The sequence below is a fragment of the Callorhinus ursinus genome, unplaced genomic scaffold (genome assembly GCF_003265705.2).
Source record: "Callorhinus ursinus isolate GAN/ISIS: 27379988/994484 unplaced genomic scaffold, GSC_fseal_2.0 scaffold31, whole genome shotgun sequence".
NCBI lineage: Eukaryota > Metazoa > Chordata > Mammalia > Carnivora > Otariidae > Callorhinus > Callorhinus ursinus.
Genome location: NW_027397093.1, coordinates 11,454,348 through 11,479,889, shown reverse-complemented (window position 1 = coordinate 11,479,889; position 25,542 = coordinate 11,454,348). Strand labels below are relative to the sequence as shown.

The 25,542-nt window shown below is 39.1% G+C and overlaps 2 protein-coding genes across 7 annotated transcripts in view; one reads left to right on the top strand and one right to left on the bottom strand.

The window, feature by feature from the left end:
• VCL (vinculin) overlaps positions 1 to 2,857 on the top strand; it is a 110,407-nt gene extending 107,550 nt beyond the window's left edge. For both annotated transcript variants that reach the window (XM_025850349.2, XM_025850348.2), the window contains one exon: positions 740 to 2,857. In XM_025850349.2, the coding sequence (XP_025706134.1) occupies positions 740 to 886 (147 nt within the window). In that variant the 3' untranslated portion in view covers positions 887 to 2,857. The remainder of the gene's footprint in view (positions 1 to 739) is intronic.
• A 1,474-nt stretch (positions 2,858 to 4,331) lies between these two features.
• Positions 4,332 to 25,389, bottom strand: AP3M1 (adaptor related protein complex 3 subunit mu 1). 5 transcript variants are annotated; one of them, XM_073878768.1, is made up of 11 exons: positions 25,151 to 25,389; positions 24,880 to 24,993; positions 19,310 to 19,376; positions 15,564 to 15,839; positions 14,729 to 14,900; positions 11,833 to 11,970; positions 10,382 to 10,467; positions 9,280 to 9,413; positions 8,219 to 8,426; positions 6,807 to 6,951; positions 4,332 to 6,326 (listed from the first exon to the last, which is right to left on the bottom strand). In XM_073878768.1, the coding sequence occupies exons 4-11, from the start codon at positions 15,834 to 15,836 to the stop codon at positions 6,226 to 6,228; spliced, it is 1,257 nt and encodes a 418-aa protein (XP_073734869.1). In that variant the 5' UTR covers positions 15,837 to 15,839; positions 19,310 to 19,376; positions 24,880 to 24,993; positions 25,151 to 25,389; the 3' UTR covers positions 4,332 to 6,225. The 5 variants fall into 5 exon arrangements, with proteins under 5 accessions (XP_073734869.1, XP_025706137.1, XP_025706138.1 ...); XM_025850352.2 differs by lacking the exon at positions 19,310 to 19,376; XM_025850353.2 differs by lacking the exon at positions 24,880 to 24,993.
• Between the last annotated feature and the right edge of the window lie 153 nt (positions 25,390 to 25,542).

Here is a 25,542-nt window from a genome sequence, read left to right as displayed (position 1 = left end):
TCTGTGTTGGGAGTACTAGTGTGATCTTAGTCCTGTAAGTTTGTGTGTTTAGGAGATTTACTTACTTAGATTTTCATGGATTTATAAGATGATTGGTTTGTTCATTTGGTTATTTTTTCATTCATTATTAAAATTAAATATTTATGAAATACTTCTTTTGTGCCAGGCACTGCCCTAACACAGGGCACAGCAGTGAACAAAACTCACAAAAATCACTGCCCTTGTGGAACTTAAATTTTAAATAAAATCAGGTAAAACAGATAAAACAAAAAACTAGGTAAAATTTACATAAAGCACATCAGTTAGTAATGATGGGTTCTATGGAGAAAAATGAAGAATTGGAGGATGAGGAATGCTGTCCCTTGGGAAGGTGTTTGTGATTTCAAATAAGGTGAGCAGGGACTGCCTCACCAAAGTGACTGACATCTGAGCAAAGACCTGAAGGAGGTGAGGGCTGAGCCATGAGGGAAAAGTACTCCAGGTAGAGGGAAGAGCAGGAGCTTGTTTGAAGACCAGGAAAGGGTATGTGCTGGAAGGCCGGCTGAGGGTATAGTACATAATCATGGATGGCCTTTTGGGGTTCTTTTTGGTGCTCACCCTAACCCACCAGGGATGTGACAAGTACGGGGATGCCAGCTGCAAGCAGGGTAACCTGCAGTCCACGCCTGGCTTAGGCCGGTTCTGGAGGAAGGGCTACATCAGCAACGATAAGTAACAGAGAGTTTCTCTTTCCTTGCAGGCCACAGAGATGCTGGTTCACAATGCCCAGAACCTCATGCAGTCTGTGAAGGAGACTGTTCGAGAAGCAGAAGCTGCTTCAATCAAAATTCGAACAGATGCTGGATTTACACTGCGCTGGGTTAGAAAGACTCCCTGGTACCAGTAGGCAGCTGGTCAAACCTGGCTGGCACAGAAACCCCTGCTAAACAGAATGAAATGATCTGAGTCCCAGAAGATGCAGAGAATTGCTAGGGGGTTATAGGCCACATCCTGGCCTGACCTAACAGAAAGGAATGGGGCCTCTTCACTTTAGAAACCATTTATACTCTTGTCATGGACACTTTGTTTCTCCGTATAAAGCCTGTATTCTCAAACACCGTTAGACTCCTGCACCCTCTATCCCAATAGGAAGACTGGGTTTCTAGCCCATGGACTTCATGTAAGCTCAGAATCCAAGACTGAACACTAGCCAAGACACCCTGCTCTGCCCTCATTCCCTAGGGGACAGTTCCTCTTCTTCCTTTTCACTGCCACCCCCCACCCCATCCCCAGTTCTCCCCACCAGGCTCCCAAGATCCAGGGCCCAGGCAAGTTAAGAAGGAAATCACTGTGCCTCCAAAATTTGTTTTGGGCTTTCCGTGTTGCTCCTGAGCCCAGCTGTGCTATCTGGGTTCTTTTCAGAAGTGAGCTTTGCTGCTACAAGGGAAAAAGGCCTCTGGGGAGCCCCAGTTTGTGGGGCCTGGATTCACCTCTTGCCCTTCCCCAGTTTAATCCTAATTTCCCACAGTGCAAAACCAAATTTCACTCTCAGGAGGAAATCACAGAGTCACACGATTGTCTTTACCTTGCCCCTGAGCAACCTCTGTGCTAGGGAAACTTCCCACCCTATATCCCGCCTCGGCCTGTGAAGGTAGGCATCCCCCACACTGTGTGTCCTGGTGCTCTCTGCCACTGGAGGGGCAGAGTAGCCGGGCGAGGCCCTGCCCATCTTCCGGGCAGGGCCACTCCCAGGCGCCTCATGCTTTGTCACTGCCTGCAGAGGTCTGTGCTGAGGCCTTATCGTTCATTCTTAGCTCTTACTGTTCTTTCTGAGCTGAAATGCTGCATTTAGTTTTTAACCAAATCATTTCTCCAATCCTGGCTTTTGTATTCTTCCCTCATACCCTTCCTAAACAAGATTTTAAAGATACGTGCTTGTTCATTGTAATTTTGAAAGATCCTTTTTATCCTTTTGAAATTCAGTCCTAAGAACTGGTGCTTGCCCCCCCCGCCCCCCCCAGGAATGTTTAATAGAAAGGCAGTCCTGTCTGAAGGGCACCTCCTACCTAAGGGAGATTGTTACTTGCAGACTGGAATACTGGCACCGTTGGGGATGAATCAATGGGAGATAGTCCTCAGTATATTCCTACCTCCCTTAACCAAGCCCTGTATCCTCTCCTCTCTCCCAAGTATGAATGCTCGCGAGTAATGGGTATAATATTTAACTAGCACCGTAAGTTTCCTATTAGCAAAGTGAGAGAGAAGAATTTTTCCTTTTTTGCACTTATCACTGCTGTCTAAGCATTGCCCAGCACACGAAATCCTACTTCTTCCCAAAGCCAGAACTGGACGAGTAAAGGAGTAAGAACCGTTGCCTGAAGGTCCTTCCTTCTCAGCTCCAATGTGTGTTCAATCCCAACATCGAATGTGTAACACTGGTCTTCAGTCGGTACTGTACACTCAGGCTTCCTCTGTTTTAACTGATGAATAGTATTTTCAAGGCCCTCAGCATATTTGTATAGTTGCTTACCTGATATAAATGCAATATTAATGCCTTTAAAGTATGAATCTATGCCAAAGATCACCTTTTGTTTTATGAAAGATTACTTAGAGGAAATAAGAAAAACCACGTTTGCTCTCCATGTTCTTCCAGTGCTTTGGCACTGGTTTACACTTTGTGCCGATGTGCTTTTCTCTAATATCAGTGCTCAAGACACAGTGAGGCAAATTAAAAAAAAAAAAAAAAAAAAAATTCCCCTGAAGACTGATTAGAGACATCACCACTAAAAAACTACATTTCTAAGCTAGGATTTGTTATATGCAAATATTTTCTGCCTCTTCTTCTGTTTAAAACAATAAAGTGCATTTGTATAAATAATGCTTTAAATGATGGGTATATTATTTTAGCAAAAACGTTTAGTTCCGCTTTCTCCTCTGTTTTGAAAAAGAGCCAATGAAACTAATCCTCAGGATCTGGAAACTGAAGATTTTTATTTAATCTTAGTGTTGTACTGGATGAACAACATACTACTATACAGTAGCAGCAGCATATTTACTTAACAAGGGTCTACGTAATAAAGCACGACTTTGGGGATTTTACACTAGGAGGAGGTGACCGGGGTGAACAATAGGAAGAAAACAGCCAGAAGATGTGGATCATCTTCTGGTTGAAGTAGTCTGTTTTCATCTTAAAAACTGCTAGCTAGTCATGGAGACCATCACACCTAAGAAGCTGAAGCTGTTACAGGGACAGGAATACCACAGGTCTATCTTTTTTTATATTTCAAAGCCCAATATAGAACAATAGGGCTGTCAGAGATCCACCCAGGCTATAAGGCAGAGCTAGCTTTGGGGGGACATACTCCTCTTGCTTGAGGAAAAACTGACGAGAAGTAGGAGTAGGTACTTGGGAGGAAAACGGACGCCTCACTGTTTTTGCCTGATTTTCTGGACCTGAAAGGGGATCATTACAGAGGGCTAGTGCTGCAGACTACATTTATGGCTGATTTAGAAGTGCTGCTGACTAGGGAGGCAAGCTTCCAGACTGCTGGAGTTAGAGAGAAATGTCCAAGGCTACGGAATTAGCTTGGCAGTATCTGAACACAGATTTCATGGTCTCATTTTTGTTACTCACCGTATGTTCACGGGTGCTGCCTTCCTGCTGCATTATATTTTTTAGTTGTTTTCTCAAATCAGAGGACTCTAACAGTGAAGACCAGCATCTTCCAAGGGCTATTCTGTAGCACTTTAGGAATGAACCCATCACGTGAATTCTCTCTGAATGATGGTAAATTCCTTATGCAGAAAACGAGCATCTACTTCATTTGCTCTTAGGAAATCTCCTTTAAGAATTTATAAAGTGGGGCACTTCTGAGATTAGCTGGAATTCTGTGTTTGAAAAATATTCTACTACTACTAAATATTCATGGATCTTTGTTATTAGTAGGTGGTGGTGGTGGTGATAGGGAGAGTAACTTTGATCACTTGCTGCTCAGTCTGTGGCCAGAGGGTGATGCTCAGAGAAAGTATCCATGGCCGTTAGCATACTGAGGTTAAGAGAGGAACACCTGCAAGTGTTTTGCAGCAACCGTTACACCTTATGGGACGATATAGAACAAAAACTGACCATGTTTAGCCTGCTCTGACACTGAGGTGTGCCCATCTGAGAATGCTCAATCAACAGTCAAGCTAAAAAACCAACTTGCTGCTTTCATCTTTTTATTGACAGTATAACCAGATTAAAGAAAGGATATACTGGATTCAAATTAATAAATACAATAATTTAATTGTAAAAGGAAACAGTCTACTTGGAAGTTTCAGCAGAAATTGCTAGAGACAAGAGACTCTTGGAATATGATTTGCTTATTTATATATGAGAAGACAGCACAAAAAGAAAACTGGACAGTCCAGATATACATGGTTGAGATTAGGGATTGTACAGAAAGAAAAGCAAATATACTGATTGTTCTTTTGAGATAGGACATTAAAAGACATTAAAAATAAAAGCAATTGGACTGGGTAATCAATGTTAGGCAAAGGGAATAAATATTTGGCAACGTCTTGATTTTAGCTGCCAAGCTGATACTGGTTACCCAAGAAATTTCAAATTTGCAAAAGGTGCCATCTCCTATTAGATGAAAGGCAGGCTGGGTACCCTAGGCAGGCGAAGGTAAGAAGCCTGCTGTCCGGTGGGCTCTCTGTAGCAGCATCGACCACTAGCCCCTGACAGCAGAAAGGGATGGATTTAAGGGCCATTCTTAGCATGATATGGAAAAGGGAGTTACATACAAGCCGAGAGGAATGAAAAGAATGGAGTCACGAGGAGCAGAAAACTAACAGCATAATCGAGAACAAATGGGACCACGAAGAACAAGCACTTGTATCTCTCAGCCTTTCTCCATTCTTCATGTCTAATGAGGCAAAGTGTCTGGGCAAGGACATCAAAAGCCAGGAAGTTGAGTGAAATGATCCAACTCTAGACTGACTTGCCAACCAAGACGATCAATATGGTTTCGTCAATGTTACTGAGGATCTTGTTACTGCCTCAGTATCACGTACTTCCAAGTGCTCAGACAGTACGGTAGAGACGTTCAAGTAACAATTATGACAAGATTCAGGAAGGAACCTATTGGCCACTGGAGCCTTGGGAAGCACACACTAGGAAACGGGAGCTCCCCCTAAAGACAAGGGATGCAGGTAAGTTCAAGACCTGAAGAACAACAGTAAAAAAGATAAAAGATTAAAAAAAAGTGACGCTAGTGAGAAGCAGGCACATTTTCTTTCTTTTGCTGAAGTAGGGCTTGAGGCCTTTAGGCTAACGATGGTTTAAGTGGTGTTGATAAGCTTTATAAAACACGAATGTGGCAAAGTTCCTTTAAGTTTCTCTTTTACGCTTTAATTTGCTTCAAATCTCAAATGCTTGTGCTTGCAATAACTTCCTAAAAGCAGGAGTAGTGTTCCCTTTTATTGCCTTAATAAAGCATTCACCCCTTTGATACAAATAATTTTGACTACGCTATCTAACAGCTGAACTAGTGGCACAGAACTGAGACGGTACTTCCTGCAGCAAGGTCCCTGTAAATCAAAATCTGAGCTTTACGTAAAAATCTTATTTATAAAAAATACAAGACCAAGTACAGTGAAAATGGAGCCTGGAGCCGTGGGGCTCCCTGCCAGGGCCAGTGGAAGTGGCTTTTGCTACAGTGCTTGCTTAATGGCACAAGTGAAAAGCTGAATAAGGCAAACACTTGAAGAGGCAGTTTTTTTGTAAACTTCTTGGGGTGGGGGGAACTTCCTCTGTTGGGACAGATGTTGATTTGGGCCGGCTAAGATCAGGTGTGCCGTTGGGCTGCACTTGATACATTGTATTACAGATGGAGAGGGCTTGGGCTGCATGTGATACATCATATTACAGATGGAGACAGGCTCCTGCTGAGACCAGTTCACTTGTTTTAGGGGAGAGGTTATCACTGTAGCCTTTTGCCTTTACTGTTACAATGTGCAGCCTCCAGCTGAGGTCCCCCTATGGAGGCAATCACCTACGAAATCAGCTAAGGCATTCAAAGTTTCCTTAGCTTATAGCTCTTCAGAACCCTACATTGATTACTAAGCAACTTTGTTAGCGGTGTGTAGCTCAATAGGAATGCTGGGACTAGAATATGGACTCCCACCCACTTGGTACCTAACAGTAATAAACTATAATGACACTAGGAAAACAAACAGATCTTGAGGAATTTTGGCCTCTTCTCATGTTCTCACTTGGAACTTTCCAGCTTTCGTGACATATTTGACTCCTTTAAATGGCTTGTATTTCTCCCCATACATGTCCAAGCGGTTTACTTTTAAGCCTGTGTCAAAAAGAACAGGTAAGGAAAGGAACAAATTATTTTCCTGGCCACAGTAACCAACAGTTATTTGTTTAGCAATGAACATTACCCAGTAAATCTGACATTAGCCAAATGTCCCTTCTACCATTTGCAAGCAATCTCCCTTCTACTATTCACACATTATAGCACTGTGGGGGGTAGTTTTAGTTTAGATTCCCATGTGGGCAAGCAATGTCTTTTATGGGTAATTCTTTCTGTGAGCAGGAATGAATCCTTCCTTAGTGCTCGGATGAAGAGGGTGCGGTGGAAGAAAGCTGTGTGAAATCAGGTGCTCTGCAAAATCACCGTACCTGAGAGGACCGCCCCGTTGCCCAGTGTGACAGGCAAACTGGAGCTGCTGTTCTTTCTAAAGAGGGAAGGCTCCTACCCTTCTAAGCTCCTGACAGCTGACCTCAGCAAAACTCAGTTCACCCTTAAACACAAGTCAAAACTTATCCTTACCTGAAATAGCAAGCTGCTGGATCTTGAACTGTATGTTGAGACTGGGATTCTCTTCTGGCTTGGGTGCTCCGGACTGTAAATTGACCAGTCCTTTAAGACTTGGGAGCTTTTGTGGAGTAATTTTTCCCACATCCCATGTTAGTACCTTGAAAAGACATAAAAAACATACAATCTGAACCATTTACTAAAGACAAATGTTCACAAAGACAGCATAAACTTCTGTACAGAATGAAGCACAGTGTCTTGGAAACAAAGAGACCTGGGATCTTCACGGAATTTTACCACTAATCAGGTCGGGGACTTGGCATGGTGAGGGTAGAGAACCAACATTTGTAGAGCATCTACCGACTTTTGGATAGAGCACTGTGCTTAGCACTATTCATACATTATCTCAAAGAGGCCTGTGATGTAGACTGTGTCTTCTTTTTACAAAGAAACTGAGGCTCAGTGGTCAAATGACTTGTTCAAGGTCACACAGCTAGGGTAGAGGCAAGGTTGGGATTTGAACCTAATCTGATTTCAAATGTTCTTTCTACTATACCACCTTCACTGTAAGTCTCTGGGCCTCAGTTTACTTTTCTGTAACATGAGAAAATGGATCTAAACTGGTGTTTTTTAAACTTTTAGCTTTCTTTGAGTAAAATCTTTAGTGTGGAAGCTCAGGAACAGTCAACAAACTGAAGCTATTACAGCTGAAGCCAAGGTGAAGGGCCAGGGATGTGGAGCTCTCCCTTCATTTCTCAGCCCTGGGTAGTCTCTGGGGAGGTTCTTCAAATCCTTAGGACTGGAGTAGATGATCTCTGACATTCAGTGATTTTATTTAAAAGTATGCCTTTTCACTTATCAGGCAGCTCAATGACTGCTGTTGAAAAGAATCATACTTTTTACCCAAGCCGAAAGCTGACAGAAAATCATCTTTTACAATTTCTCTGAAAACCCTTTGCTAGAGGCACATTTATATATGGTGAGAAGCAGCTTTCCTAGCCAGCATCCCCTGTGGAAGAGTATGAAACGGTGCTTTTCAATTAAAAAGAAAGGTCTTAATGATCAATTTCTACAGAAAATTTAACAATTAATAGACTACAATACTAACTTTTTATCCAGATAATGTTTTTCTCTTTTTAAAAAGCTTTTTACATCTTCTTCCTCAGTGAGTACACCGCTAGATTACCAGTGGATGAGGAAAGGCACACTCTGAAGGGGAACGGAACGAGTCTCACTTTTCGGTTCATCTCAGCAGCAGATGCGGGACTCCCTCCACAGCCAGTGGCAAGAGCACAGCACAGTACACTCTCCAGGTTTTGTGAGGGACTTTAGTTTTAACCAAGACATTAAACCCTTCCCTCTGCCATCCCTGCCATCATCAAAGCCTGCAGAAACATTTGCTCACTCTTGATTAGAGGTAGCTGTACCTTGGTAACTGGATCAAATGTATAGCTGCCTTGTGTTGGTGTCAGGTTCATATTCAGCACAACTTTTGGCATGTGAACTGTTACTGTGATTCCTTCAATAGTTTTTCCCATATTCTGCTTTGGTCCAATCGTAATATCAAATCTACCACAAGAACTGTTCTCCTTAAAGCTGATGCTATGTTTCACATACACCGGTATTGCCACTAGACTGAGAAGAGAAAGACACAACCACAAACATAATTAATGGTGTGAGACAGCTCTTGAGGGAGCATCGAAACCTCAGTCCAGAGTATCCTACTGTACCTCTGACTCCACGATAGGGCCATATACCCCCCCAGAACAGGAGACTCAGCATTCACTGGTACTCACCAGAGGTACTCAACCACCACATGAGGAATTACACAATTTCTGAGCAATAAGTATACACATCAAGACAGGAATCAAGATAGTATAAACAACTGGGGCAAACAGGCCTCATCTGAAGAATTAAGATCCCACAGAAGAGATAATTTAAAATTATCCTAAATAAAATAGTCCCTATGTGCTAAGAGCCAAGAAATAATTCCTCTGCTTTTGAGTCCCATCTGATATTACCCAAATACCTTCTGATATTTTCAAGGGACAAACCATTTACAACCCACAATGCCAATTCATTTAAACCTTAGTACACAAAAGAATGACCTGAAGCCAGTTAGTTGGGAGATAGCCTAGAGAGCTGGAGATGTGTTTGTGTCCTTCCGTCAGCTCTGAAGTCTGTACACCACAGTAAAATTATGGCATGGGTTCAAGGTTTTGCGTAGCTTATGCAGAGTCCAAAATGCTTATTTGTTCTCTGGTATGTTTACTAGTCTCTTTTACTACTACTTTATATTCTCATATATAAGATATACTGATTATTTTAGATACATATTTTCACCAGTTCTTCCCAAGTTTCCTGGTGAGCCATGACTAAATGGAGCAGTGATGAATTCAAGTATCCCACTGTCAGAATGAAAAAGGTAAGGTGAATACCCATCACAATGATACGTGATAGCAGATTTCTAGTTGATGCATCAACATACTTTTGTGAGCTGACACGATATGATATGAGTCGGAAATTTCCATCTGGAGGAATAAATGACAAAACCCTTTCAGATTCCCAGCGCTTGAACCGGATGCAGGGGTGGAAGCTGACATCATCTAGAAGCCGTGGGTTCTGCCAGGAAAACAAGACGGCAGTATTCATAGAGTGCATGGAATATGGCAACTCTACTCAGATATTATGAGAAATTAATATACTCCCTAAGGATAAAGTAGTCATGTTAAGAGTTTGTTACTATGACCACAATAACATAAACTTAATGGTTTCACAAGGCTTTCAAATATATATATTTTTAAAGATTTATTCATTTATTTGAGAGAGAAAGTGAGAGAGGGAGAGGGAGAATCCTCAAGCACACTCCCCACCGAGCATGGAACCCGACATGGAGCTCGATCCCAGGACCCTGATATCATGATCTGAGTCGAAATCAAGAGCTGGCTGCTTAACCGACTGAGTCACCCAGGTGCCCCACAAATATTTTATATGTGGGACAGGACAAGTGAGCATGAGAACTCTGTTCTATTTTCTTAGTAGTGTATCATGCTGAGTCTAAAATGACACAAAAGATCAATGCCCTTTCATACCAGCAAAGCAAGTAATTCAGTAAGTGAGACTACAGATTTGCAGAAGTCAGTCAGCTGTTTAAGCCACTTCTAATACACCCAGGAGAAGACCTCTCCTCAGCTTTCCATAAAGGCCATGCTCATCACGTAAGTCACTATCTTGGGAAGCTGGCTAAGAATATTTCTGAGATAGGGGGTGCCTAGGTCGCTCAGTCAGTTGAGTGGCTGACTCTTGATTTCGGCTCAGGTCATGATCTCAGGGTTGTGAGATCGAGCCCCATGTTGGGCTCCCGGCTCAGCATGGAGTCTGCTCGAGACTCTCTCTCTCTCCCCCCTGCCCCTCCCCCTGCTCATGCTCAAGTGTGCTCTCTCTCTCTCTCTAAATAAATCAATCTTACAATATTTCTGAGACAATCCTTAAATCTAAGGTACAAACATCTCTCAGTATTTATCATTTCATTTGGTACTTCATATGTAGTGGGCATGTAAAGAGCTATAGGACAGGAGAACGAAACTTACCATGAAAGAAAGAGAAAGGTCAGGCATTCCAGATAGCTTAATGCAAGCATCAATGACCCCCTGAATTTCGGCAAAGACTGTAGATCCTGAAGAAAGAAAGAAAGGGATAAAATCACCGGAATCTGAGTCTTTACTAGAATGATCACTGTATCTGAAGTTATGGAGACGCCTCCTGGGTGTCAGATATAATGAAACATGCACATCTACTAACAAGTTAGTGGACAGGGGACCCATTACATTGGTTATGACAGCTTCTTCATTGAGTACCAGGGCCCACACCTAACTCTGGTAGGACTGTGGTAATTCTAAGGAATATCAAACCTGCCTATTTTTTTTTTTAAAGATTTCTTTATTTGACACAGACACACAGAGCGAGAGAGGGGACACAAGCAGGGGGAGTGGGAGAGGGAGAAGCAGGCTTCCCGCCGAGCAGGGAGCCCGATGTGGGGCTCAAACCCAGACCCTGGGATCATGACCTGAGCTGAATGCAGACGCTTAACGACTGAGCCACCCAGGTGCCCCAAACCTGCCTCTATCTTGATAGAGTCAACCTTGTAAGACAGCTGGATATGAAATTAAAATATTTTTGGGGTGCCTGGGTGGCTCAGTCGGTTAAGCGTCTGACTCTTGGTTTCGGCTCAGGTCATGATCTCAGGGTCATGAGATCGAGCCCTGTCTTGGGTTCCATGCTGGGTGTGGAGCCTGCTTAAGATTCTCTCCCTCCCTCTGCCTCTGCCCTCTCCCCCAACTCTTTCCCTCTTAGAAAAAAAAAGTGAAGTTAAAATATTTTTAATGGAATTTAGAAATGAGGAAAATTTCTCATTAAAATGGACTAAGCTGTTAACTTTTAAGAAATAGGAGCCATTATTCTGTAATAATACAGCTATTATTCTGTATGATGGAATTTTATAATGAAAAGGGCACTCATTGAAGAAAAGATATTGGCTATTAATTCACAATCACTCATTTTCACACACCAACTAGCTGTGTGACCGTAAGCAGATTACTAAACGCTTCTGAGGCTCAGTTTCTTTATGCATAAAATGTGAGGGTTGGACTAGATGTTTTTAATAAAATTTTATGGTTCTAATACAGTACTGCTGTTTTATCTGGGGTCTTTATTAGAAGTACTGCATATACAGTGGTAGCAAAAGTATGGTACATGGCAGATGAACAATAAATGTTGAAAAAACGGCAAGAGGGAGAGGCATACAGAGTAATAACTGGTTTAAAATAAGGCAGCATGAGATCTGATTTACAAAGGTTTGGCAGATCTCAGCTAGTGGTTATGAAAATTATATGTAAGCTCTGGGCAAAATAAACAGTTTTTTAAGCTATTAGAAAATGAATGCCTTTCTGCTGAAACCATACTACCAAGGGATTTCAATTTTCTATTCAGCTTATGTCAGCTCAACTGTTTTTCCCAAATAAGACCACATGCCCACAATTACCTGATTTATCTATAATTGCATCTATTTCTTCAACGACATCAAAATAGGCTTCATTGTTTGTGTACTTTACCCCTGCCCGGCGCCATGGGATGTTGGACAGTTGCCCAGTGGGGAGTGTGTCCCCAACGTTACTACTGCCTAGAAAACCGGAAAAGGAGAAAGCAAAGGTAATGCATAAAATGGTGATCAGGAAAGCTATTAACAGGGGTGCCTGGCTGGCTCAGTCGGTAGAGTGTGCGACTCTTGACCTGTGGGTCGTGAGTTTGAGCCCCACACTGGGTGTATAGTTTACTTTAAAAACAAAAAGAGAAAGAAAAGCTATTAACAGGAAAAAAAAATGAATGCCGTAGCTGCTTCTTTAATGTTTGGGTTTTTCTTCATTGAAGTTGTGGATAGTTTCCAAAATTGTTGGAGATAGATCCATACTAACATGATCAAATTTCTAGAAGACAGAAATAGGCCATGTGGTCCTCTATGTGCCAAATCAGGTTAAATTCATTTACTTATCTTTTGCTTCCTGTGTGTTTACAGTAACCTAACCTAATTTCAGTGGCTCAACAACAGAATCTCGTTATGCTGCCACTGATGAAGAAAAGAGGCTAGTTGTTTTAAAACCTTCTGCTGATAAAATGTCTCCACTGAGAATACAGAGTGATAAGTAGGCCCTTTGGTATTCAGCTTAAATTCTACATGATATGCTGCCAAGCAGGCCTCAGCGGAGTAATTGGATGAAGAACACATTCTGGCCTTTTCCCATTTTTAGGTCGGCACACCCATATGCCTGCAATATGGCTCATGTTTAGTATCTGGCTAATTTACTGGTAAATTGACATATGTCTGAAAATAAGTCTAGTTGTCCAAAACATACTCTTGAGCTGTGACATATTTAACATTTTGGTTAATTTATATTTCCAACTCAAAAGTAGTACATGCTTAATAACAACACATGGAAAGTTCAGAAAAGTGGCTGAAAAGAATCTATCTTCCTATTACCAAACTACAACTACCATTAACATTTTGGTATATTTCTTTAAACATTTCCCTCATAAATGGGTTGCATTTATTTTTTTCTATTTTGATAAGTTTGCTTTTTTTCTGACTGCACCTTAAAATATAGTTGCAATCATACTATATATACAACTTTACAGTCTAATTTGATTGGTGTTTGTTTCTCCAAAGCTTTTGCTTTCAAGAATTTTCTAAAAACACTGCTTTCACCTTCCTGTTCAAACTTTCAATGTTTCCACATGGGCTTTATGATAAAAATTAAATATTTAGCCTACCATTCAAGAATTTCCTCAACTTAACTCAAGTTTTATATCTCGTTACTCAGCTAAAAAAAACAGCTCTGTTCCTGCTGAATGAATTCATACAATTCAAGGTTTTTCACTTTGTGTTTTTTCTCATATAGTTCCATCTATAGAATGCTCTTATTCCTCCCTCTCTCCCTAAATTCTGCTGATTCTCAAGGGCCCTGCCCTGGGGCCAAGCACCACAGTTCATCTACTGAAACATTTTCTTTAATTTCATAATGCACTGCCTTAATAACCTATATATTTTCATTCTATATTTTAGTAACTATAAAATACATGTTTATTTTAGAAATTAGTGTAAAGCAAAAATAAAGATGGTATGTAGTTCCTTAGTTGGAGATGGTCATTGAAAACATTTTAGAACTTTTTTGTCTATACGAATGTTTTATGTGTAATTAAGAGAAATTTTTATAGTTTTGTAAAGTATATCGTGTATACTTTCCAGTGTCATTGTATTGTTTATAAAGTATGGAATTGCCTTTTACAATCTTATATTATTTATGTACTTTAATTTTTTTTCCCAATCTCCCAAACAGAGCGTAAGTTTTAGGCACATTTACTCCATCTTATCTTTCCTTGAATTTCTCCTAATGCTCCGCCTTATACAGAAGATGAATAAAGCTTTTTCAGAGGCCTCTCTTGCCCCATTTTTTAGGTCAATACACTTGGAGAGGGGTTTAAAATGGCAGACAGCAGAGCTGGTATGGCATGTAACATTTCACAGAAATCTTTCTCTAGAAGACTTCAATACTCTCAAAAAATACTATCATCTGGATGTACTTAATTTCTAGCTACACTCAAGAAATAAACAAAAATTAGAAATTTATAACACAAGTACAAGGCCCACAATGCGTGAGATCTCACAAATAGACTAATTTCCTATCTCTCTTTGTTTTAATAAGTCTTCTGCATGTATAAAAGAAAGACTTGGAGGAGACAATATGTACTCTGTGGTGGAGAGTCTTAAATTTTCTATTTCCTAGTAATTTGGGGGTAACAACATAATGCCAGTTTTATAATGCTATTTATTAATTTTTATTTTTCTCCCAGCATTTATTGAGGTATCATTGACATATAACATTGTGTTAAGTTTAAGGTATACAACATGTTAATTTGATACACTTATATACTACAATGAATACCCAGTGTAGTGTTAGTTAACATCTTCATCACATCACATAAAATAATGCTAATTTAAATATTAAAATGCCAGTCTATAAATAGACTAAATGTTCTTCTAAGTAGCCTCACATATAGGTTTCCCTTTTATAACCTCACTATATTGGCTTCTTTAGGACTAACTGGGAAAATTTATTCAGTCTTATTATTTAGTGTTAAGTAATAGTAATAATGTTTTTGTGGGCCTATAGAAAAACCTACAATAAAAGAGAAATATCAAGTTTTCTTTATCATTTAAGACCGAGTTTCCCCATGAAAAGAAATACACATACATTTTACAATACTGCTAACTTTAACTCTGGCCAAACTGCACTACCTTAATAATCTGCCAGATCATAAGCAACAAGGAGTTGTTTATAAAGCTTTAATTGCTCAGTTCCTAATGCAGCATGTTTTCACCTTACCTGTAATAGAGTTGACGACAGAACGGAGAATTGTTGGTGGTTTAATAAGTTCTTTCAAAATATTAGATTCAGTAGCCAGTGGAAATCCATTGTCTAACATTTCTTCCAAGAGCTCATATACAATAACCACATTATCCTTAATTGCAGCTTCCGAACACTCACCAAAGTAGTCCTTAACAAAATGTACATAATATTGCACAATGAAAGGCATGAAGAAAGGCTTTCTAAACACTCTGTTCAGAAGGATAAACTTAGAGTAGCATAATTCATTGTTTAAGATCTAAGTCAGAGGGGAAAAAACCCTCTACAGTTCTGTTCCTCAATATTTTCTCAATATTTTTAGATTGAACTGAATTCCTATTACATATTTAGACAGAGAGTACATTGAAACATTAAACTAGGATGTGAACTATAAACTTAATTTTCCCTGATTAGATATCCCCCAAAACACAGATTAAGTTTTCAATTATTTGGTATACTTAGCAAGATAATAAAAGGTAAATATTAGAAGATTACATAACCAATAAAACTTTTGGAACCATTCAGAGAACTGTATGTAGAGGGCATTTCTGTTTCCTGATGACATAATCTGTAATACATATAAATATGGCTTCCATGATCATGCGATTACTATGTTCTACTGAAACAGTGAATGGAGCAGCATGTGTACTGCTGTGCACCCTACAAAAAAAGGGGTTTATGAATTTATGCTGAGTTGAAAAGAAGAGACAGATGGAAGACACATCCAAAGCTGGATAATTAAAGAATATAATTATGTGTCCCACCCCAACTAACTTGATTAATTTAAGTTCAAAAGATTTGATGAATAACCAACCTGAAAAGTGTCAGCAACCCGATGTAGGAACTCAATTACAAAGAGAGGGGGCACTTCGGTCTGTATGACAGACACAAAGAAGAGCCTGTCCCGGTGGATACTGATGAGGTAGTGATGAGGCGTTGAGATGACAGGCGGTACATTTTCAACATCAGCAGCTTTCTCTTGAGCTTCAAAGAAATAATCACAGACAGACTGGCTTACAACGCTCTTCCAGTGCTTCTCTAGAAATATGTCACCGGAACAGTTTATGAGAAATAGACTGTGGATCATTTTCTGGGGGGAAAAAAGTTTAAATTTAGTGTACATCAAAAAGTATCCTTGTCTTATTCTGACACCATAACCAGACAAAGGCAACAGAAGAAACTACAGACCAATATCACTTAAGAATAACTGTAAAACTTCTTGACAGAATACTAACAAACTGAATCCAGCAACATATAAAGATTATACACCTAGACCAATGGGGTTTATTCCAAGAATGGAAGATTGGTTCAACATATGAAAATCAATCAATGTAACATACAATCTGCATAAAAGACAAAAAAACATATAATGATTTCAAAACATGCAGGAAAATCATTTGATAAAATCTAGCACGTTTACAATAAAAACACTTAAAACTAGAAAAAGAAACTTCCTAACCCCAAGAGAGCAGAGCATCTGTGAAAATCCCATAACTAACATCATATTTAATGACTACAGATTAAAAGCTTTTCCCTTAATATCAAGAATAAACAATGGTGTTCACTCTCACCATTTTTGTTCAATATGGTACTGGAGAATCTAGCCAGGGCAATTAGGCAAGAAAATGAAAAAAAGGCTTCCAAATTGGAAAGGAAGAAATAAAATTACCTCAATTTGCAGATGATTACAGTCTTGTATATGTAAAGTCCTAAGAACACACACACACACCCACACATGCTCGCATGCACAAAATCATAGCTAATAAATGGGTTCAACAAGGTTGCAGGATACAAGATTAATATTTTTAAAAAACCAATTGTATTTCTTTTTTTTTTTAAGATTTTATTTATTTATTTGAGAGAGAGAGAGTGAGAGAGAGAGAGCACATGAGAGGGGAGAGGGTCAGAGGGAGAAGCAGACTCCTTGCTGAGCAGGGAGCCTGATGTGGGACTCGATCCCGGGACTCCAGGATCATGACCTGAGCCAAAGGCAGTCGCTTAACCAACTGAGCCACCCAGGCACCCAAACCAATTGTATTTCTACACATAACAATGAATAACTTGAAAATGAAATTCCATTTACAAGAGCATCAAGAAGATCAAAATACTTAGGACTAAATTTAACAGAAGTGCAAATATGTTGAATAGTATAGAACATCATTAGTACAAAACTGTACAGAACATTATTAGTATACATTGAGTAGTACGGAACATCATTGGAAGAAATTAGAAATTAAAAATATCTAAAAATGGGAAGACATTTCACATTCATGGATTAGAAAACTTACTATTGTTAAGATAGCAATACCGCCCAAACTGGCTTAAGATTCAATGCAATCCCTTCTATAATGCCAGCTGCCTTTTTCTGTGGAAACTAAGAGGATGGTCCTAAAATTCATATGGAAATGAAAGTGAAGGACAGCCAAAACATTCTTGAGAAAGAAAAAATTTGGAGGACTCATACTTCTAGATTTTAAAACCTACTACAAATGTACTATGTGGTACGGACTGACAGTCATACAGATCAATGGAATAGAATGGAGAATTCTCAAATTAACCTTTACATATGTGGTCAACTGATTTTTTATAAAATTGCCAAGACCATTCAGTGGGAGAGAGAACAGTCTTTTCAACAAATGGTGCTGGGACAACTGGATTCCCACATGCAAAAGAATGAATTTGGACCTCTACCTTATACCATATACAAAAATTGACTCAAAATGTATCAAGATCTAAATATAAGGGCTGAAACTATTAAAAACTCTTAGAAAAAGTATTCATTAAGCCCTCATGACCCTGGATTAGATAATTTTTTTTAGATGACACCAAAAGCACAAGCAACAAAAAAAGAAACAGATAACCTGGACTTGTATCAGAATTTAAAACTTTTGTATTTTGAAGGACATTATCAAGAAAATAAAAAGACAACCCACAGAATGAGAGAATAATTGCAAACCATGTATCTTATGAGGGACTACTATCCAGAATATAAAAAGAACGCTTACCGCTGAATAATAAAAAAACAATAAAAAAATGGGCAAGGAATTTGAAGACATTACTCCAAAGAAGATATACATATAAATGATCAATGCTTACTGAGCACATGGAAAGGTGCTCAACATCTTTTCAAATGTAGATCAAAATCACAATGGGGTAAAATTTCATATCCATTAGGCTAGATATAATTAAGATGCAGACAATAACAAGTATTGACAAGAATGTGGAGAAACTGGACTCCTCATACAGTGTTGGCAGAAATGTAAAATGGTACAGATGCTGTGGAAAACAGTGAGTTTTTCAAAAAGTTAAAGACAGAGTTACCAAATAACTCAGCAATTGTACTCCTAGATATATAACCAAGAGAACTGGAAATGGATGTCCATATAAAACTTGTATACAAACAAACAAAACAAAACAAACTTGTATATAAATGTTCCTAGCAGCATTATTCAGAACAGTCAAGAAGTGGAGACAACTCAAATGTCTATCAACTGATGAATAGGTAAATAATTTTCCAACAATGGAATATTATTCAGCCATAAAAAGGAATGAACCATGAAAACATTATGCTAAGTTAAAAGAAGTCAGACACAAAGGGTCACATATTGTATGATTTCATTTTCTAAAATGTCCAGAATAAGCAAATCTATGGAGACAGAAATTAGGTTAGTGGTTGCCAGGGGCTGGGTGGAAGGGAAAGAATGGGGAGTTAGTGGTTATGGGTTTGCCATTTCTTTTTAAGGTGATAAAAATCTGGAATTAGAGATAATGGTTATGCAACTTTGTGAATATACTAAAAACTACTAAATGGTATGCTTTAAAATGATGAGTTTCATAATATGTGAATTATATTTCACTTAAAACATATTCTTAGTAACTGTGACACACGAATCTACTCCCAGGTGGATTAAACATAAATGTGTACAAATTTGCACCAAAAATATGTATAAAAATATACTGTTATGATGAAAACCTTGAACTCAAAGTATTTATTAATAGTACAATGGAAAAATAAACTATAGCATACTATTAAAATGAAATATTATACAGCAATGAAAACAAACTATTGCTACATGAAGCAAATATGGATGAACCTTACAAACACAATACTGAACAAACAAAACCAGATGCAAAAGGATACATACAGTATAATCCTATTTATATGACTTTCTAGAACAGACAAAACTAATCTATGGTTTGAGAAATCTTTTATGGACAGTGGGGGTAGTGACTAAGAGGGGCATGGGGGATGTTTCCTAAGGTGCTTATAATATATTTTATTTCTTGATCTAGATGATAGTTACAAGTTATATTCATTTTTTGACAATTCATTGGGTTTTACATTGTGACATATAATTTTCTGAGTGTTAACTATATTTCAAATAAAAACTTTATTATCTTTACAAATGGGGGACAGTAGAAAAATATCTAATTACTTTAACGTGTTCCTTTCTTTTATGTAGATACTTACCAGGTGTTTAGCCTAGTGGTGAACTAATTCAAAATTACACTATTGTGTAAGTGTAGTCTAACTGTAAAAAATTTAAAATGAATACATACAGTTTCTCTGCATGAAGATAAATTCCAAAGAGGAAAGGAAGACTTTCCAGAATGGATTCATTCAATTCTGTTGAGACAGAAAACAATGACACCAACCTGACCAGTTCTTTTGAGAGCAAGTCATTTATTTTATGAAAGCAGCTGACATTTAAGGACTCTCTGGTGATGATTTCCCCTTCCCATCTGGCACATGCTCAGAAGTTTTTATGTAAATTACTAATTACTAAGATGTGTTTTAGTAATTGCTGTATTAATAAATATGAATGCTGTTAACATTTTCGGGTTCCTGTTTATTAGAAACAATGTTTCTTTGTTCAAAGGCATCCCTATTTAGCCAAGCAATCAATGTGAGTTGGCAGCAATAAACCCTGAGGCTTCGGACCTACTCAATTTTTCTAGATTAATACTGAAACCTGTTAAATTTTTCTACTTCATCTAGTCAGATGCTTTGTTTAACAGGTTTGCTTTGTGTCAGCATTATATTTCTATTTGAGTGCTAAGTAGTGTCACTGGAATACAGACTTGCTATACAGAACCTACTGGCTTTAACTATAACGTCTGCTGATACACTTGAAAAAAATGAAATAGGAATATCCAATGATAATATCTGCAACTAAATTTGTATTAGGACACATTTTCTTAGAACAAAATCTTCATCTGAAATATAAAGTGTAGCTGAAAGGAGAACATTGTAATCCACTCAGAGACTCAGATTTGAGCACTTTAAGTGAGCTAGGTATGGAATATGGTACTTTCTACAAAATTAAATTTTCAGCTCGATTCAAAGTTTTTTATTCATTAAGAATAAATAAATTAATATCTAAAAGGTACTGAGTACTTACTGTAGGCCAGGCACTATGCTAGGCACTTCCCTACCTTATCTCACTGAATCTTCATGACTCTATGTTACAAATATTGCGCTTATCCCCATTTTACAGCTAAGACAATAAAGTCTTAGAAATGTTAAATCAGATCACACAGTAAGTGTCAGAGCTAGGGTTCAAACCCACGTCTGGATGAATCTCGGGCTCCTGTTCTTACCCGACTCCAGGAGACTAATTAGTAGGAACATACTCTAATGCTGCACTGTCCAACAGGATTTCCTGCAATGATGGGTATGTCTTGTACCTGGGCTGTCCCATATAGTCTCCACTAGTCATATGTGGCCATTAAACACTTGAAACGTGGCTAATGCAATGGATGTACTGAAGTTTTAATTTTAACTAATTTAAATGTATATAACTACATGTAGTTGGTGGTTACCGTACTGGACCGAGCAGCAAATGTGCTCTTTGAGCTTATAATTTAAGAAGAGCTGAAGGATGTGCTTCTTTAGTTAGAAGCCAAAATGTGTTCTAATAAATTATTTAGAGCAGAAATATATTTAAAAGAGATGACATAAGTTATCTTCTTACACCATTCATCCTATAGAAGGTATAGTTCACATGGATCTGTGGTACTTTGTTGCCACAGTATACCCTAAAAGAGCTGCTTGTTCTTGAAGCAAGTGATTTCATAGTTCCTTTATTTTAGAGGCCAAGTTCCTATTCATCCTCTTAAACTGGTGAAAAATTCTTTCCAGGAAGTTTGCACCAAAGTTGTTTTTGTTGGCAATAGTTCTAATCTCAGAAGAATACAGTAAGTTAAACCGGCCATCTGGGTTTATTATCCTTAGTGCTGAGATGAAAGCCTAACACTTGTAGCTCTCAACAGTGCTTAGCTTTAAAACCCACCTTACCCTTCTATTGTAAGAAAAGAGAGCTTATTTCTTCTATTCCTTTATGATCAACAGCCTAATGCACATAAGAATTAAATAAATGCCACATGTGGCAGTGTAAATTAGTCTGTTTCTTTAGTTACTTATCCTTTTAGTAGCTGCTGTTACTCCTTTCATCATTCTAATAAACTTTCTGGGAAAGCTACACACTCAGTGCAGCCACAACCATCTTTTTGTTCTTAGTGACTTTTGAATCAGAAAACAGAAGGCTATCAGCTTATTTTATAGCCACTTGAGAAAGTTCCATCAGAACTTTGCAGCTTAAATATTTCATAAATCCTCTTTACCCATGCTGAACAGTCAACCTGATGATTCACAAACAATGCAATTATAATACAGATGGTCCCTGACTTACGATGGTTTGATGTAAGATTTTTCTACTTTACAATCGTGCAAAAGTGATATGCATCCATTAGAATCCATACGTTGAATTTTGAATTTTGATCTTTTTCTGGGAGAGTGATATAATAATCTCCTGAGATGCTGGGTAGAGGCAGCAAGGTGAAACTCCCAGTCAGCCACCTGATCACCAGAGTAAACAACAAATACACTTACAACCATTCTGTTCTTCACTTCAGTAGTCAATAAATTACACAAAATATTCAACACTTAACTATAAAATAAACTTTGTGTTAGATAATTTTGCCCAACTGTGGGCTAATGTTAAGTGTTCTGAGCATATTTAAGGTAGGCTAGGCTAAGCTATGAGGCTCAGTAGGTTTAGGTATATTAAATGCATCTTTGACTTACAATATTTTCAGGACATAACCTCAACAGAAGTCGAGGAAGATCAGTAGTCAAAACACCCTTGGAATAATGTCTAAAAAAGAAAATGTATTCCTTCTACATAAAACAGAACGGAGGCATAGAAGAGCCTATATGCAAGGTAAGAGAATGAGACCAGGGAAGGCTCTAGCTTCTCTAATTCTCAGACAGTATTTTAACCATTTATTCATTCAATAAGTAGTTCTGAATGTTTTATATAGAGTAAGCAAGGATAGAAAGGTGGACAAAGAGTCCCTGAACTCAGAGTGTTTAGAGTTCAGCAAAGAAGGCAAACAACTTATTACAGTAAGATGCAATTCCTATTATGACAGGGGAAATACAGTGTCCTTCAAAATTCCACAAATCTTTGAGGTGACAGAGAACACAAGTAAAGAAATCCAGTACAAATTTAGCAATTTTAGGAGGTGAAGGGAAGTGGCGAGATGAGACTGGGAAGGAGATAAGCAGAGATTGGTTCACTTAATTCTCAGTGCAATTTTTTATGGTTTTAAGCAGGGAATTCATAAAATCCGATTTACAGTTTTAGGAGAGATTGCACTGTGGAAATTGATTAATAGGACACCAGTTCAGAGATGAATTATAGATAAATTATGAAGACGCCCTGGACTACAGTGTTGACAGCAGGGATGAAGTAAAATAAAAAGATAAGAGAAATGTTTAGGCTTGAGCAGATTAGGTGGATTTGGGGGTTGGAGATGAGAGGAAAAATTAGGCACTTAGCCCTGGTCCTGTATATTGACCTAAATCTGGATATATTTGACCCAAATGGATATATTCAAAAGACTATTATATATGTAGGTCTAGTGCTTCAGAGAGATGCTGAGTTGGAGACACGCTTCTCAGTAAACATGACTTTTTGTTAATGGGAATTACAGCTACGAGGAGAAAAACACTACAGAGAGAATGTGCATAGTAAGAAGAAAGCCTATGGAAAGAACTCCAACATCTGAATAGCAAGTGGGCCAAGGAAGTGGGCCTAAAAAAAAGGCTGAGAAGATGTGGCTGAAGAGCAGTAAAAAAAGGGGTTACGATTTTTAGTAACTAGAGTGTGTTAATGTGTTTCCAGAAGAATGGAATACTAAACATTTTAAATGGCACAAAGACGTCAAGCTACAAGAACTGAACAAAAAAAGAAAAAAAAAGAACAAAATGTCTTTTTTAATTGCCTGCTAAGGGGCTTTTTCAGACTCCCTTCAATCACACCCTCCCCCATAAAATTTTAATATTTTCTGTGTATCTCCTTATATACTGTAAATATACTGTGTTTTATATATAAAGAGTATATATTTTTTTTGCCTCACAAGGAATTTTTGTCCCTATTGAGAATTTATGATTTAACACATAGAGAACATTGGTGAGTTTCGTAAGGGTAGTTTTAGTGATAGTTCAGTGGAATGCAGGAAACAAGACAGGCTGAAATGGGCTAAGAAATAAATAACAAGAAATGGGAAAATTAGAGATAAGGAGAGTAGATGATACATTCAAGAACTCTAGCTGTGAAGAGGATGAAAAGACATGAAAATAAATGGGAGTATTTCACACAGTTAAGGAAGATTATTTCTAACTGCTGAAGGAAAGGTGTGAGTAGAAGGGGAAAGGCAGATAATATGAGAGCAAATAATTGAAAAAAAGAGGATCCTCATTGCGTAGGCGAGGATAGTATTGGGAGACTAGATGAAAGGAACTGCCTTCCTTAATAAGGGACACTTTTCCTTTTTTTAGATTTTTATTTGAGAGAGAAAGAGAGCACGTGCACACGCTAGAGAGCACAAGTAGGGGAGAGGGAGAACCAGGCTCCCTGCTGAGGACCCTGGGTATCGTGAACTGAGCTGAAGGCAGCCACTTAACTGACTGAGCCACCTAGGTGCCCCTGGACACTTTTCCTCTTTAAACAAAAGGGAAGAAGGTTTGTACATTTGGTTGTAGGAAGATGAGCGCTTCCTATTTTCTCTGTGTAGTAGGAGAGATCATGTGTAGAGGGAGAGAGAGTTCCTCTTCTCTATAAAAGCCATTTGCTACTCATGCATTGAGATATTATTGGGCTACTTAAAAATATCTATTCTGCAGGGAACTCCAATAGTACATTATGGTGAATGTTTAGAAATATTGTAAAAATCCCAAGATTTAGTAAGAAAAACTAACCTTACTGCAAAGAGAGCTTTCCTACCAAAGATATGTAAATTTCAGGTAATTCCTCATTGACCTCATTCCCCAGCTTTTCCTATAGTCTCAATTGAAAGTGTCCTCCTTTATCTTCAAAACTAATCCTTCTATTTGTAATTTTGATCCCACTCCATTCTCTCTCTTCTTGGGTCTTATCTCCTCTTTCTTGAATCTTTAATCTTACACATTGGTTACTTGTTTTCTGCCCCAAAACATAATGTGCCTTGTATTAAAAAAAAAACCCCAATCCTCGACTTGACATCCTCAGTAATCTTTCTGCTCCAAATGATGAAGGATTAGTTTACACTTGCAGTTTCTCTTACCAGTTACTGACTGTATTAAAGCACCTCTCTCAAATGGCCTAATGACTTCCTAACTATCAAATCCAGCTACCTAGCCTCAGACTTCAACTTCCTCCTTTGACCCTTGCAGCATTTTATGTCATTGATAACTTCCCCCAAACCAAAACAAATACTTACTACCTTATTACGTGAAACTTCACCTGATTTGGTTCTCACCTTGAAAGTTTCTTTTCGGCTTACTTCCCAGCCTTCTTCCCCCAACCCTCTTTTACTCTTTCTACCATCCACACCTAAGCCACTGTTTCAAACTCGATATATCCCAAGTTCCACAAAATTCCTCCTCTTCATGTAAGGTCTCCTAATTTTAATGGCACCACCTTCTTAATCATATAGGCTATAAGCTTCAACTTCGGGCACAATCCAAATCCAACCAGCCACAGCGCTCACGGTATTCCCTACCCCCTGTTCAGGTTAGTCAGGAGTTTTGTCTTCCAAAGCAGAAGCCTGGGGCTCAGATCCAAATTGTTGGTACTCCAGCTCACCGTGGGTGATCTTTTTCCCGCGCCGAAGCACGGGGAGGGACGCCAACGAGTCTGAACCTCTTGGGCCTGGGACCCGAGAAGGCCGGGCTGCAGGTGCACCTCTCCCTTCCGGCCCTGCCGGCAAGAAAGCCCAGAAGGCCGAGAGAGAGGCGCGGTCAGCATCAGAGACTCTCCCGCAGCCCAAGCTGGAGTCCGGAGCCCCAGCTACTCAGTCGGCTCCCCAGTTTTCGAGCTGTTCCCTATCCGCAGGCTCCCCGCCCCCCACACTCACCCCGACACCTGGGCCAGCCAGTGATTCGGCGCCAGGTCCACTCCGGACCCAGGCTGAGGCAGCTGAGAAGGCCGCGAGGACCCCGCAGTTGGGTTGCCCAATAGATTGCCTGACTAACAGCTTCAAAGAAACCAACTTGGGCTACAGTATCGGAAAGATTAAATAAGCGGAAAGACGTTGAACGAGAAGAAAGATGTCTCTTGAGGTTTAGGATCTAAATCTCCTAGATCACCCAGAACCTAGAAGAAAGCGGGTTTCGCACTATATGGACTCAGGCGCTCGTACGCGGCCTAACTCAGTCTGGGGTTCCCCCCCTGGGTGGGCGGGGCCAGAAAGGGGCTGGGCCAATGGCTGTTGAAGTGAAACACACCAAGTGGAAAGAGTCAGGAGAG

Bases quoted from the DNA above. Each gene is read 5' to 3' on its own strand.
- AP3M1 (XM_025850350.2), bottom strand. From the start codon at position 25,041: ATGCTGACCGCGCCTCTCTCTCGGCCTTCTGGGCTTTCTTGCCGGCAG. The intron at 8,427-9,279 runs GTATGTTGATGC...TTCTCTTCTCAG, and splicing joins TATCGTGTCAGCTCACAAAA to TCTAGTGGCAATACCGGTGT. The intron at 6,952-8,218 runs GTACAGCTACCT...TGTCTTTTCAAG, and splicing joins CATTTGATCCAGTTACCAAG to GTACTAACATGGGATGTGGG.